Consider the following 13,064-nt stretch of genomic DNA (forward strand, 5'->3'; position numbering starts at 1 on the left):
TAATGCTATTTCTATAATATCCCAATGACAATCTTCATAGAACTAGAATTCATTTGGAAAAATAAGAGACCCAGAATAGCCAAAGCAATCTGTAGCAAGAAATGTGAAGTAGGAGGCATCACAATACCAGACCTCAAATTCTACTACAGAGCTATAGTAATAAAAACAGCAATGCATTGGCACCGAAACAGACATGTAGACCAATGGTACAGAATAGAAGACACAGAGACAAACCCACATAAACACAGGTATCTTATACTAGACAAAGGTGCTGAAAACATACATTGGAGAAAAGATAGCCTATTCAACAAATGGTACTGGGAAAACTGGAAATCCAAATACAACAAAATGAAGTTAAACCTCTCTCTCACCCTGCACAAGTCAACTCAAAGTGGATCAAAGACTTAGGCTAGTGCCTAGACCCTGCACCTAACAGAAGAAAAAACAGACCCAAATCTTCATCATGTCAGCTTAGGACCTGACTTCCTTAACAAGACTCCTAAAGCACAAGAAGTTAAATCAAGAATCAATAAAAGGAATGGATTCAAACTAAAAAGCTTCTTCTCAGCACGGGAAACAATCAAGAACATGAATGTGAAGAGAGAGCCTACGAAATGGGAGAAAATCTTTACCATACATACCTTAGAGCACTAATCTCCAGGATGTACCAGAACTCAAAAAATTTAACACGTACCAACAAAAAAACAAATAAGTCAATCAATAAATGAACAAAGGAACTGAACAGACCCTTCACAGAAGAAAAACAATCAATCGACAAACATATGAAAACATGTTCATCATCTCTGGAATTAGAGAAATGCAAATCAAAACTACTCTAAGATTTCATCTCACTCTAGTCAGAATGGCAATTATCAAGAATACAAGCAATAATAAATGTTAGTGAGGATGTGGGGAACAGGTGCACTCATACATTGTTGATGGAAATGCAAATTGGTGCAACCACTCTGGAAAGCAGTATGGAGATTCCTCAGAATACTTGGATTGGAACCACCATTTGATTCAGCTATCTCACTCCTTGGTTTATACCCAAAGGACTTAAAATCAGCATTCTATGGTGACGCAGTCACATCAATGTTTATAGCAGCTCAATTTACAATAGCTGAACTATGGAACCAACCTAGATGCCCTTCAACAGATGAATGGATTAAGAAAATGTGGTACATATACACCATGGAATATTACTCAGCCATAAAGAAGAACAAAATTATGGCATTTGCCAGTAAATGGATGGAACTGGAGATTATCATGTTAAGTGAAAGAAGCCAAACCCCAAAACACAAAGGCCAAATGTTTTCTCTGATAGGTAGATGCTGATCCATAGTGGGGGTGGGTAGGAAAGAATGAAGGAACTATGAGTTGTGCAGAGGATAGTGAGGGGAGGGGTGGAGTGGTGAGGATGGGAAGGACAGAATAATGAGACAGACGTTATTATGCTATATATATGTATGATTACACTGCTGGTGTGACTCAGCACCACGTATGGCCAGAGGAATGAACAGTTATCCTTCATTTGTGTACAATGTATTAAAATGCATTCTACTGTCAAGTATAACCAATTAGAACAAATAAAAAATTAATTAAAAAATCAAGGTAACATTAAGTCTTCAAAAGAACACAATAACTCTCTAGCAATGAATCCAAAAAATGCGGAAATGATGAAGACACAACTGAGGAAGGATTCAAAAGAAGGATTCTCAGGAAACTCAATGAGATACAAGAGAATATAGATGAAAAAAAAATTCAATGAAACTAGGAAAACGATTCATAATATGAATGAGAAATTCACCAAAGAGATAGAGATTGTGAAAAAGAAGCCAACAGATATATTGGAACTGAAGAACTCAATAAGTAAAATGAAACAAAAACAACATACTAGACCAAGAAGAAGATTTTCTGAACTCAAAGACAAGTCAGAAAAAAAGAAAAAAGACAGAAAAAAGGAAAAAGAACACAGAAAGCATCTAAGACTTATGTAACATAATCAAACAAAAATTATTTGAATGTCCTGAGTACCTGAGGCAAAGGGAAAAGGTATAGAAACACTACTAAATGAAAGCATAGCTGAGAATTTCCTCAATCTTGGGAAAGATATAAAGGTGGACATCCAGGTGCTGGAGTCCCAGAGGACCAGATTTGACCAGAAAAGGTTTTCCCCATGTCATTTTACAGTAACACTGTCAAAAGTTCAAAATGAAGAGAATTCTAAAACTGGCAAAAGAAAAATGCCACGTCACATTTAAGGGAGTCCCCTTTAAACTAACAGCCAACTTTACAGGCCAGAAGGGACCAAAATGACATATTAGAAGTTCAGCTAGAAAGAAGTTGCCAGTCAAGAATATTAGACACAGCACAACTATCCTCCACAAATTAAGGAGAAATAAAAACCTTCCAAGACAAGCAGAAACTCAAGGAATTCATCACTAGACTAGCCCTCTAAGATGTGCATAAAGGAGTCCTACATCTAGAAGTGAAAGAAAGGACAATAACTACCGTCTTGAAAACACAAGAAAAAATAAAACCCACAGAGCAAATATACAAGTGAAAAGAGAAAAGAATCAAAATCTATCACTAAAGAAAACCACCAAATCACACACATGAAAAGGAGGAAAATAAAGGAACAAAAAATATAGGAAAATAATCAGAACACAGTTAACAAAATACCAGGAGTAAATTCTTATTTATCAATAACAACCTTGAATATAAACAGATTAAATTGATTAAATTCCTAATCAAAATATATACAGTGATTGGATGGATTAAAAATAAGACCAAAGGATATGCTGCCCACAGGAAATTCACTCCACCTGTAAAGACACACATAGACTAAATTAAGTGTAGCATCTTTCCTGAAAGATATTCTATGTAAATGGAAACCCAAAGCGACCAGGAATAGCTTACTTAATCAGATAAAATAGACTATATGTAAAAATCTGTAAAAAGAGAAAAAGAAGGATACTATGTAAAAATAAAAGGGATCAACTAGACAAAAGGATATAATAACTGTAAATATATATGCACCCAAAACCAAAAGGCCCATTGATAAAAAGCAAACATTGTTAGATCTCAGGGAGAGATAGACTCTGATACAATATTAGCTAAGGACACTCATACCTCACTTTCATCAACTGAAAGATCATCTACCCAAAAACATGAACAAAGACATACTGGGTTTAAGCTGTCCTCTAGGCTAAAGGGAACTTCCAGAACATTCTGTTCAACAGCTGAAGGATTCACATTCTTTTTATCAACACGGGAACATTCTCCATGGTAAACCACATGTTAAGCCACAAATCAAGACTCATCAAATTAAAACCAGTAGTAATGCTAGCATGACCACAATGGAATAAGACCAGAAATCAGCAACGAGAGGAATTTTAAATTGTACAAATACATGGGAACAAGATCATGTGTTCTTGGATTACCTGTAGGTCAATGAAGAAATCAGAAAGGAAATTTTCAAATTTCTTGGTGCAAGTGAAAAATGGAAACGCAAGATGCCACGGAGCTGGGACAGGATGGCAAGGGCAGCACCAAGGGGGATGCATGGCAGTAGAACCTGCATCTCAGAAGGGGAGCCGTCTCAAACAAACAGCAGCGCAATGCGGCCCCAGGAGCCGGAAAAGCAAAACGAGTCCCAAAATCAGTCAGGAAGAAAGAATGGCCATCCAGCAGAAATAGATGAAATGGAGACCAAAAAATGCATAGGATCAATGAAACGAGGAGTTGGTTTCTGAAAACATGAACAAAACTGACAGACTTTTAGCCGGGCTAAACAAGAAGAGAGAAGACCCAAATGAATCAAATCAGAGATGTAAAAGAAAACTTCAAAACTAATGCCACAGAAATGCAAGGGACCATTAGGGACATTAGAAACAACTGCATATGCCCACAAATTGGAAAACCTAGAAGAAATGAATAAATTTCTTTTTGTTTGGGGGGGTGTGTTAGGGATTGAACCCAGGGACACTTGACCACTAAGCCACATCTCCAGTCCTATTTTGTATTTTACTTAGAGACAGGGTCTCACTGAATTGCTTAGCACCTTGCTTTTGCTGAGGCTGGCTTTGAACTTGCCATCCTCCTGCCTCAGCCTCCCCAGCCACTGGGATTACAGGCATGCACCACTGTGCCCCGTGAAATGAATCAATTTCTGAACACATATAACCTACTAAACCTGAATCACAAAGACATGGTAAATCTGAGCAGATCAATAATGAGCTATGAGTTGAATCAGTAATAAAAAATGTCCCAACAAAGATAATTCCTGGACCTAATGGCTTTACTACTCAATTTTGCAAAACTTTTAAAGAACTACCACCAATTCTCAAATTATTCCAAAAAATCAAAAAGGAGGAAATTCTGTCAAGCTCATCCTATAAGGCCAGCTTTAGACTGATACGTAAACCAGACAAGGCCATAACAACAAAAACGAAAAGTACAGTCAATAACCCTAACGGACAATAGGTGCAAAAATTCTCAACAAAATACTAGCAAAGCAAATCCAATAGCACATCAAAATGATTATACAATCTTTTTGTGAATCCATCACAATTCATTCCAATTTTACATATAGTTATAATGCACCGATTAAAAAATAAAGAAGGAAGAAAAATTAAAAATAAGGAATAAGGAAGACCAATGAAGTAGAGAAAGGGGATGAAGGAGAGAAGAAGGGAGGGAAGAAGATGAATTGGGGGTTGAAATAGAGTAAATTATGTTATATGCATTTAGGAATATGCCAAAATGAACCCCATTATTATTGTACAACTATAATGCACTAAAATGGGTTTTTAAAAAAGATTATATACCATCATTAAGTGGATTATTCCAGGGATGCAAGGATGATTCAATGTAGGCAAATCAATAAACAATATATTACCATCATTCTGTTGCAACAACATTCAACATCTCTATAGATGCAGGAAAAGCATTTAATGAAGTTCAATAGTCCTTCATAATAAAGACCCTCAGAAAACTAGGTATAGAAGGAATGTACCTCATCACCAAAAAAAGCATACTATATGACAAACCCACAGCCAACATCATGCTGAATGGGAAAATACATTTAAAGCCTTCCTTTAAGATATGAAACAAAACAAAGATTTCCACCTTCATTGTTCCCATTTAACATAGTACTGAACATTTTAGCCAGAGCCTTTAGGCAAGAAAAAGAAATAAAGGGCATACAAAATGGAAAGGAGGAAGTCAATTTATCCCTGTGTGAAGATGACATGAACTTATGTGCAGAAAATCCTAAAGACGACACCCAAAAACTGTTACAATTAATATATTCAGTAAAGTGGCAAGATATAGAATTAACATACCAAAAAAGTTCATTTTTGCACACCGATGATATACTGCCTGAAAAGAAACAAAAATTCAATCCCATTCACAACACCACCATTAAAAAAATCTAGAAATAAACTTAACCAAGAATGTGAAGGAATTCCAATGAAAATTATGCTGATGAAAGAAATACAGAGGACACACAAAAAAATGGAACAACAGCCCATGTTCATGGACTGGAAAGACTAATATTGCTTAAATGCCCATAGTGCCCAGAAGGATCTATAGATTCCCACTGAAATACCAATGAGATCCTTCACAGAACCAGAAGGCACATTCACAAAATTCATGTGGTACCACAGAACGCCCAGAATAGCCAAGGCCATCTTGAACAAAAAGAACAAAGCTGGAAGCCCGACGGCAGCTGACCACAAGACAGTGCAAAGCTGTCGTGATCCAAACAGCACTGCGTTGGCATCAACACATCCCCCCAGACCAAAGGAACAGAATGAGTCCAGTCACCCGCCCAGAAATGAATCCATGCAATCACAGACAACTGGTTTTCAACAAGCCACCGTGAACACATGCTGGACAAAGGACAGTCACTTCAGCAAACTATCCTGGGACGTATCCATACCAATGAACTAGAGCCCTACCTGTCACCCAGCACCCCAAAATCATCTATCTCAAAATCTATCAAGACCTAAAGTTAAGCCTCAGAATTATGAGGCTACCAAAAGAAAACACAGGGCCAATGCTTCCGTACCTCTGTCTGGGCAAGAGAGTGTGGCCATGACCTTAAAATCACCAGCAACACAAGCTTCTGCAGGGCAACAGAAACAGTCGTTGGAGTGGAGAGCCTGCCCCGGGGTGGAAGAACACATCTGCCCGCCACTTATCTGGCACAGGGTTCATATCCAGGATCAATGAGCTCAAAACCTCAACGGCAACAAAAAAATCTGACTTGAAAACGAGCCAATGATCTCAATAGACATTTCTTGAAAGAAGATAGACAAGTGGGCAACAGATTTACAAAAAAAAAAAAAAAAAAAAAAAAAAATGCAACCTCACTCATCACAGGGGAAATGGAGTCAAAATCGCAATGCTATCACATTCCAACCCGGTTAGATGGCTATTACCAAAAAGATGGAAGGGAGCGCACGCTGAGGAGGACCCAGAGAAACCTCCGCACCGCACCGGCGGGAGTGCGACGCAGGCATTAGGAAGCAGTGTGCACTCCCCTCAAACGCTGGCAGGGGAACAATCCCCCTCCTAGGCGTGTTGTGGGAACCACAAGATGGCACTCCGAAGGCGGGAGAAACCAAGCTTTATCTTATGCTGGCCCAGAGGAGATTAGCCCTCCAAAATTCTGAGCCCTGACCCACGGTTCCTCACAATATTTACAGGTTATTTCACGTCATCTTAGACCCATCCAATCATTGGGGTTTTTCCTCTTTATTACAAAAATTCCTAATCTCTGCGCTGAAGGGCTGCGCAGGGTCTCTAACACAGAGCTGCTCACAGAACAGAGAAGCAATGGCTCTGTTCACAGACGCGGTTACACTTCAGGAGGGGGCAGTCAGACCCCAGGGCAGCCACTGACCCTGCAGGAGGTAGGGCCTGGTTAATTAGGCTTCCTGCAGGGGGTGGGGGGAACGACCCCTCCCCAGGCACCCAACCCCTCCCCAGGCACCCGACTCTTCCCAGAATGTTCTTGTGATTCCGTTTCACAACCAGGTCTGGTTTTGCCATCACAGGCATAGAGCAAAGGTCGCAGAATCCTTATACCAAAGAGATACCTGCACACCTGTTTATGGCAGCAGGACTCACAACACCAAGATAAGGAGGCAACCAAGATGCCCACTGACAGATGAGTGGGTGGGGAAGTGGACACACGCATGCGCACACAAGTACTGCTTAGCCCAAAACTAAAGGACTGAATTCCGTTGTTTGCAGCAGCATGAATGAGCTGCCTGATCGCAGGCACTGCAGCACAGCAAGCCTGCAGCTGATGACCTAGGCAGCTTCCGTGGCGGGAGGCAGGTGGTCTGACAAGCAGGACGTCCAGGCTCCACGTGGATTTCATCACACCACAGAATGGCACTCGACGTAAAATGAGGGAATTGAAGAGAAGTACAATAGGGGATTTCTGGAAATTCCCGTCTACTATTTCCAGACCACAGTTGACATCAGATAACTAAAATTCCTGGAGAGCGAAAGCATGCACAGGGGTGGAAACTTGGCTCCACGCTTTCTCCCCAAGTACCTATGCCACGCTCCACAAGACCTTCAGAGTCAAATGACACATTTGACCCAAGAAGTCAGGGCACTGAAAAAAGAAAGAAGCTCTCCACTACATTTGAAATTAAGTTTTATTTTAAAGGATACAACTTTATTCATACTTTCAGAAAGAAACGAAAATGCAGAAGGTCATCAGGAGAGTCAATAACACAAAGCTGGACGGCAGTAATTAAGGTAGTCGTGATATTCTACTAGAATAAAAATGTCACAATTCACATTATAAGATGAATCATCAATGACACAAGTGCTGGGATCCCACGCAGTGGGGGCAGTTCAGGTCCCTGGGCTGCTGATGCTGTTGCCGATCGAGTCCTTCCTTAGCACCGTCCGTCAACTCACAGTAGGATAGCAGGCTGCTGAAGCGATTCCACAGAGGTTGTTCTGGTCTCGGGCCATCTTCATGTAGCCATCTATGCCCCATCCTGTACTCCAACTGAAAAAAGAGCAAGTTTTCCATTTCATAGAAAATACAAAACACACTGACTTCATTAACAATAGCACCTAATTTAAACACTGTGCCAGAAGCTACAGACTTAACAGAATCAAGGGAGGCAGATATTCTTGTTCATTCTCTATAAATTGTTGAGTCTAAATTGGCACTTCACTTCCACCTCTGAGTCCAAACAATTACCTTATACAGGACTGCAAAATTGGAGACAGAAAAAGAACAGATGTCTTTGCAGCCCGATGCGTTTCAGAAGTATAAAATTTTTGGAATTTAGAAAAGCAACAGCAGACATACCATATTTTAATACCCCCAAGGAGCCTGTAATAACATGTTAATGTTATAATCATACATTAATATTTCCATATTCAACCTAAGAGGGATAAAGATTTTTAAGACCTGTAAATAAATACTGACTGAAACAAGAATTCCCTCTTGATTGTCACACATGCACACTGTGGGCAATGCACACCTGTTCTTGACCAGCCAGTATTTATTGCTCTCCGGGTCTGTTCCTTCAAAGCCGTAGCCAACCACCAGAACAGCGTGATTAGGTTCATGGCTTTTGCATTCTGCATCATAATAAATGCCTGCAGAAGAAAATTAAAACTGGGGTGAAATCTCCAGAGAAGTGACAGTGACCCCCGTCACCAACAATAAGGAGGCATCTCTAAATTCACTGAGGTGACATAAACTCTAGTTAAGCTTAAAATCAAGATCTACTGTAATCTAGCATTCAAGCGTTTATGTAAAACCAGCAGAATACAAATTAGCATAAATCCTCTGTTAAAAAAAAAAAACTTGGGCTGGGGATATAGCTCAGTTGGTAGAGTGCCTGCCTTGTAAGCACAAGGCCCTGGGTTCAATCCCCAGCACCGTGGGGAAAAAAAAAACTTGCCTAGATTCATAAAGGCCCACTCTTTGAAATGCTATCATTCTACTTATAGGACGCCCATCTAAGAAAACAGCACAGAACATAAAATTACTTGAATCCGAAGCCTCCTTTAAGATTTCATTGCAGAAATAAAAATCTCAGTAAATCTTAAACAATTGGAGAAAATAAGAGTGAATTAAGCTACACAATGAAAAAAAAAATTATGCAGTACTCACATTCATGGGATGAGCTTGAAGCAAGGTCAAGTGGAAACATCATGTATATACATTACATGAACGAAAGGCGAAATCCAGCACCCAAAGATTTACCCAATATTTACATACCGAAGAGTCCACGGAGCTGATGTCACGGCGGCATTACAATTTTTCTGCATCGGTCTCGAGGAAGAAAGACGCTTACCTTTTTCATAGAACTGGAAGGACTGCAGGCTCGCATCGATAGAAACGGAGATGGGCCCCACGGTCGCCACTGCCTTCTTAAGGGCCGCCTCGTGCTTCGGAATGTACATCACACCTGTGTCGTTAGCGGCAGAATTCTCAGGGTTGTACCTACACGATCCAACCTTTCAAAGGTAAAGGGGGAAGAGAGTTGATACGACCTGTGGGGGAATCCCCAAGGTCCATGAATTCCCATGTCAGAATCCCAGCACTCGGCAATTTGCAGCTTCGAGTTTCCAAGTCAATGCTGTCATGAATCATCCCAGGGAGTGCAACACTGTAACTTGATTTGAAACTGAAAATCAGCTCACGTAGCTTCAACCAGTCCCTCTAGGTCTTCCCATCCATAAGAATTTCCCCCAATGGAGAAATCTGTGTTAAACGTCAAATGGTTGGCATGTTCTCCACATTCCACGGAGGCGAGAACAGATGTATGAAAGTATCTCGTGAAAGAACTGCAAAGGCCGGTCATCTGTGTGACCACACTGGCAGTTTACAGAGTGCGGAGACTCTGTCCTTTAACGTGCGAATTCTGACAGAGCTGTCTGTACTCTGAAACTGTGCCACTTTTCCCCAAGCAGATATGGGACGTCGACAGCATGAGAAGCTCTGTTACCTGTGCTTCGTATGGATAGGACTCCTCTGAGTCCAGGCCTCCGTTGTCCTTGATGTACTGGAAGGCAGAATCCATCAGGCCACCGTGGCAGCCCTGATTGCCTTGAACCCTGGAACAGTCCAGGAGGTTCTGCTCACTCAGTGAGACCAGTACACCAGTTTTCCGGAACATCTGTCCTTCCAGGGCCCCAGTTGCACTAAAAGCCCAACAGGAACCACAGTGACCCTGAAAAAGGAATAAAAAGACTGTCATCCATGAAAAGAACAGCAAAACGTGGACAACAGTTCACACAGCCAGACACTCCACAAACTAGTGAACTGTGTGCCCTCCACAGTCTGCCCAGCGGGGACGTGGAGTCCTTGGCTCTCCCGTGGGAGACGCGAGGTCTAAATCCGCCACTGCCCCTACCTGATCCTTCACAGGGGTCACATAGCCTTCCTCTCTCCAGTCCACAGAGTCCGGCACGTCACCAAACAGAGGTTCCTGGAACAGCTGCCCCTCCCGGAGCTTCTGGTATTGAAAGCTATTCCTCACCTGCCCGAATTCTTCGTTAGTCTTCAAGGAAAGGTAAATGAAACATTGAAAGGTCAGGAGATGATTTTGTGAAGAGCTGAGGAGAGGAAGTGCCCCCTCCCACCCCACGCACCATGTCCCCAAAGGCGTTCATGGCCATGGTGAAGCCGTGCTTCCCTTGGCTGTACTCTCCGTTGTGCTGCTCGATCATTCTCAGGTTCTTCTCCCACACTGCTCGCCTCCATCCTTCTTCATTCTGGAAGTGAGCACAAGGGATGGTTTTTATCTCTATTTAAAAGCCAACCCATGCTCATCACAGGGACACATCTGCTGGCACATATGGGAGAGAAGCCACGGCCAGGGAGGGCTTTCCACTCCTGTGAGCTGGTCTCCAAGCCCAGACACCACTGTGTGCACAACAGGGCCCCTGGGTTACTGCCTGGTAAGAGCTGGCCTCTAGAAGCCTCTCTCAGGCCATAAACAGCAAGGGTGCCCTTGGACAGTGTCCACATTACCAACCTTGCTGTATGTTTTCCCGTGTTTCGCTTTCCACTCGTGCCACTGTGCATGTAAACTATGATCAAGCGCCAGAGCAGCCGAGACCGTCCGCATGCAAAGGAAGACCAGGAAGAGAAAAGGATTCATGTTTCCAAAACCTGGAAAAGAAAAAGAAAGGAGGGAATTAAGTATTTATTCTCCCAAGAATTTACCCAAGGACAGTGGAAGAGGCTAAGGATATAGCTGGATTAAGACACCCACGTGGAGGTAGTTGATCAAGCCCCCGTGAAAAGCAGCCTGCCCAGAGCCCTAGGAATTGAGACCGTGTGTGCAGTGAGAATTTAGGTTATGAGAATGGAGTGAAGGTACCTTATGGTTTAGAAGCTTAAAACAAACAACTAGGAAATCAGGAGAGAGTTGGTCTAGGTTTTGTACCAATGCTACTGAGGTCACCTAAGCAAAACTTCACTGAGGCATCTGATATTAAGTACAAAGTGGTCCCCAAGATTTGGGGGGCCACCTGACACCTTCTTGGATGATATACAGCAGGAAATGAGATGTCTTGGAATTTTCCTTTCTTGCATGTAATCTTTCTGGAATGTTCTTCCTAGGGAGACTAGGAAGACCACCTCAAGACTCTCTTTCCCACACTTAGGACTGTGCCTCCCACATCCCTACTCACTATCCCAACTGGACGCCAGAGCCAACAGAGTCCACATCTGGCCCGGCATACCACCTGCTCCTACCCTCTGCACACACGGAGACTAAGAGGATTTTACCTGGAAATGACGGGCAAGGGGACGCTCCCTGTTGACACAGGAGCAATGAACCCTGCAGCGGCTGGGTATGCCAGGGGCCCATTTGACCTCTCCCTTCTGGCCAGGCCTGAGGGTGACTGAGGCGCAACCTGGGATTCCTGTGTGGTCTGGGCCACTCCTGGGGTTCCCCAACCACTTTCCCCACTTTCCCACCCCAAAGCCAGCAGAGGTTGGAGTCCTGCCTGCCTTCTCGACTGTGCTCCAGCAAGAGTCCCCTCCTCCAGTCTGTTCCCAATAGGCCTAGGCAAGGCGAGGGCGCTCACCTGCGGTAGCCACACCCCACAGATGCAACTCACCAGAAGTGGCAGAAGTGGGACCCTCTGGCCCAGCTCTACGGGATCTGGGCTTTAAAACCCCAGTCTGTGGCCTTACACGCCCCGCCCCTATCATCTGCTTTCTCTGCGATTGGCTGGGCCCACCTCTGGGCGGGGACTCCAGGCTCTGCTGAGAGCGGGCCCAGCCTCCCTGGGCGGGGCCCGGCCTGGCTGGACTAGGAGCAGCTGAGCAGGACACCCCACCCCAGGAAGGAAGGGAGTGCGGGGTGGCGCTGGGCGGATGGCTCAGGGGAAGGCGCACAGCAGCCCTTTGTGGGTTTTCAGCCTAACTCTGCTTTTCCTTTAGTCCTCGAGGTTTTGATTAAAATCTTCCGCAGTGCTGAAAGCCAGTGTCTTCCAGCCTAGTGGTTCCTGTTGAACCTACAGCTAAGGTGGGGCCGGTGGAAAACAGAACCCCTGGACTCCTCGCCCCCCACTTCAGGATGAGATGTAGCTGGGTTTGAGAAGAACCTGACAATCCCCCCAAACAGTGATGAGATTGACAAAGCTCAAATCTTGGGTGGGGGATCCCCTGAGACTGGGGGGCCCTCGGTTATGCATCCTAGCCTGTCTCCCCTTTCAGGGATTCTTCCTTCCCCCGCATTTTCAGCAAAACCAACAGAAATGAGTTACTTGCCGGAAGTAAAAAATGGTTAATAAAAATTGGTTAGTAAAAAGTTAACAAATATGGGTAAGCAACTGAGAAACTGCTTTGATTTCCTTCTCTCCGTGTTTTGCAATTTCCTTCAGTCTACATATTGAGATTTAATTTAAGAAATTTAATGGCATTTAATGTTAGAATTTAAGATGATAGAGTATGGGGAAACGTGGGGCACGTGTGTGTATGTGTGTGCGTGTGTGTAATATTTACATATTAGCTCTTTTATAATTAAGGAACCCAACCCAAAAATGTTCTAAAC

General features: G+C 43.1%; 1 protein-coding gene across 1 annotated transcript; it reads right to left on the reverse strand.

Annotated features, from left to right (window-relative positions):
• Window positions 1-7,661: 7,661 nt before the first annotated feature.
• On the reverse strand, window positions 7,662-12,169 carry LOC306642873 (procathepsin L-like). The gene is made up of 8 exons (XM_079108699.1): window positions 12,127-12,169; window positions 11,034-11,170; window positions 10,648-10,770; window positions 10,410-10,556; window positions 10,002-10,226; window positions 9,348-9,510; window positions 8,526-8,643; window positions 7,662-8,041 (listed from the first exon to the last, which is right to left on the reverse strand). Exons 2-8 carry the CDS (start codon window positions 11,157-11,159, stop codon window positions 7,939-7,941), a joined length of 1,005 nt encoding a protein of 334 aa, XP_078964825.1. The 5' UTR covers window positions 11,160-11,170; window positions 12,127-12,169; the 3' UTR covers window positions 7,662-7,938.
• Window positions 12,170-13,064: the final 895 nt, after the last annotated feature.

This window comes from Sciurus vulgaris (genome assembly GCF_902686455.1).
Source record: "Sciurus vulgaris genome assembly, chromosome: 13".
Taxonomy (NCBI): Eukaryota; Metazoa; Chordata; class Mammalia; order Rodentia; family Sciuridae; genus Sciurus; species Sciurus vulgaris.

Excerpts from the sequence above, each read along its gene's own strand:
- LOC306642873 (XM_079108699.1), bottom strand. The coding sequence starts at position 11,159 with ATGAATCCTTTTCTCTTCCTGGTCTTCCTTTGCATGCGGACGGTCTCG. Across the intron at positions 10,771-11,033 it reads ACGGGAAAACATACAGCAAG|AATGAAGAAGGATGGAGGCG; the intron begins GTTGGTAATGTG and ends GCTCACTTCCAG. Across the intron at positions 9,511-10,001 it reads CCTATCCATACGAAGCACAG|GTTGGATCGTGTAGGTACAA; the intron begins GTAACAGAGCTT and ends TACCTTTGAAAG.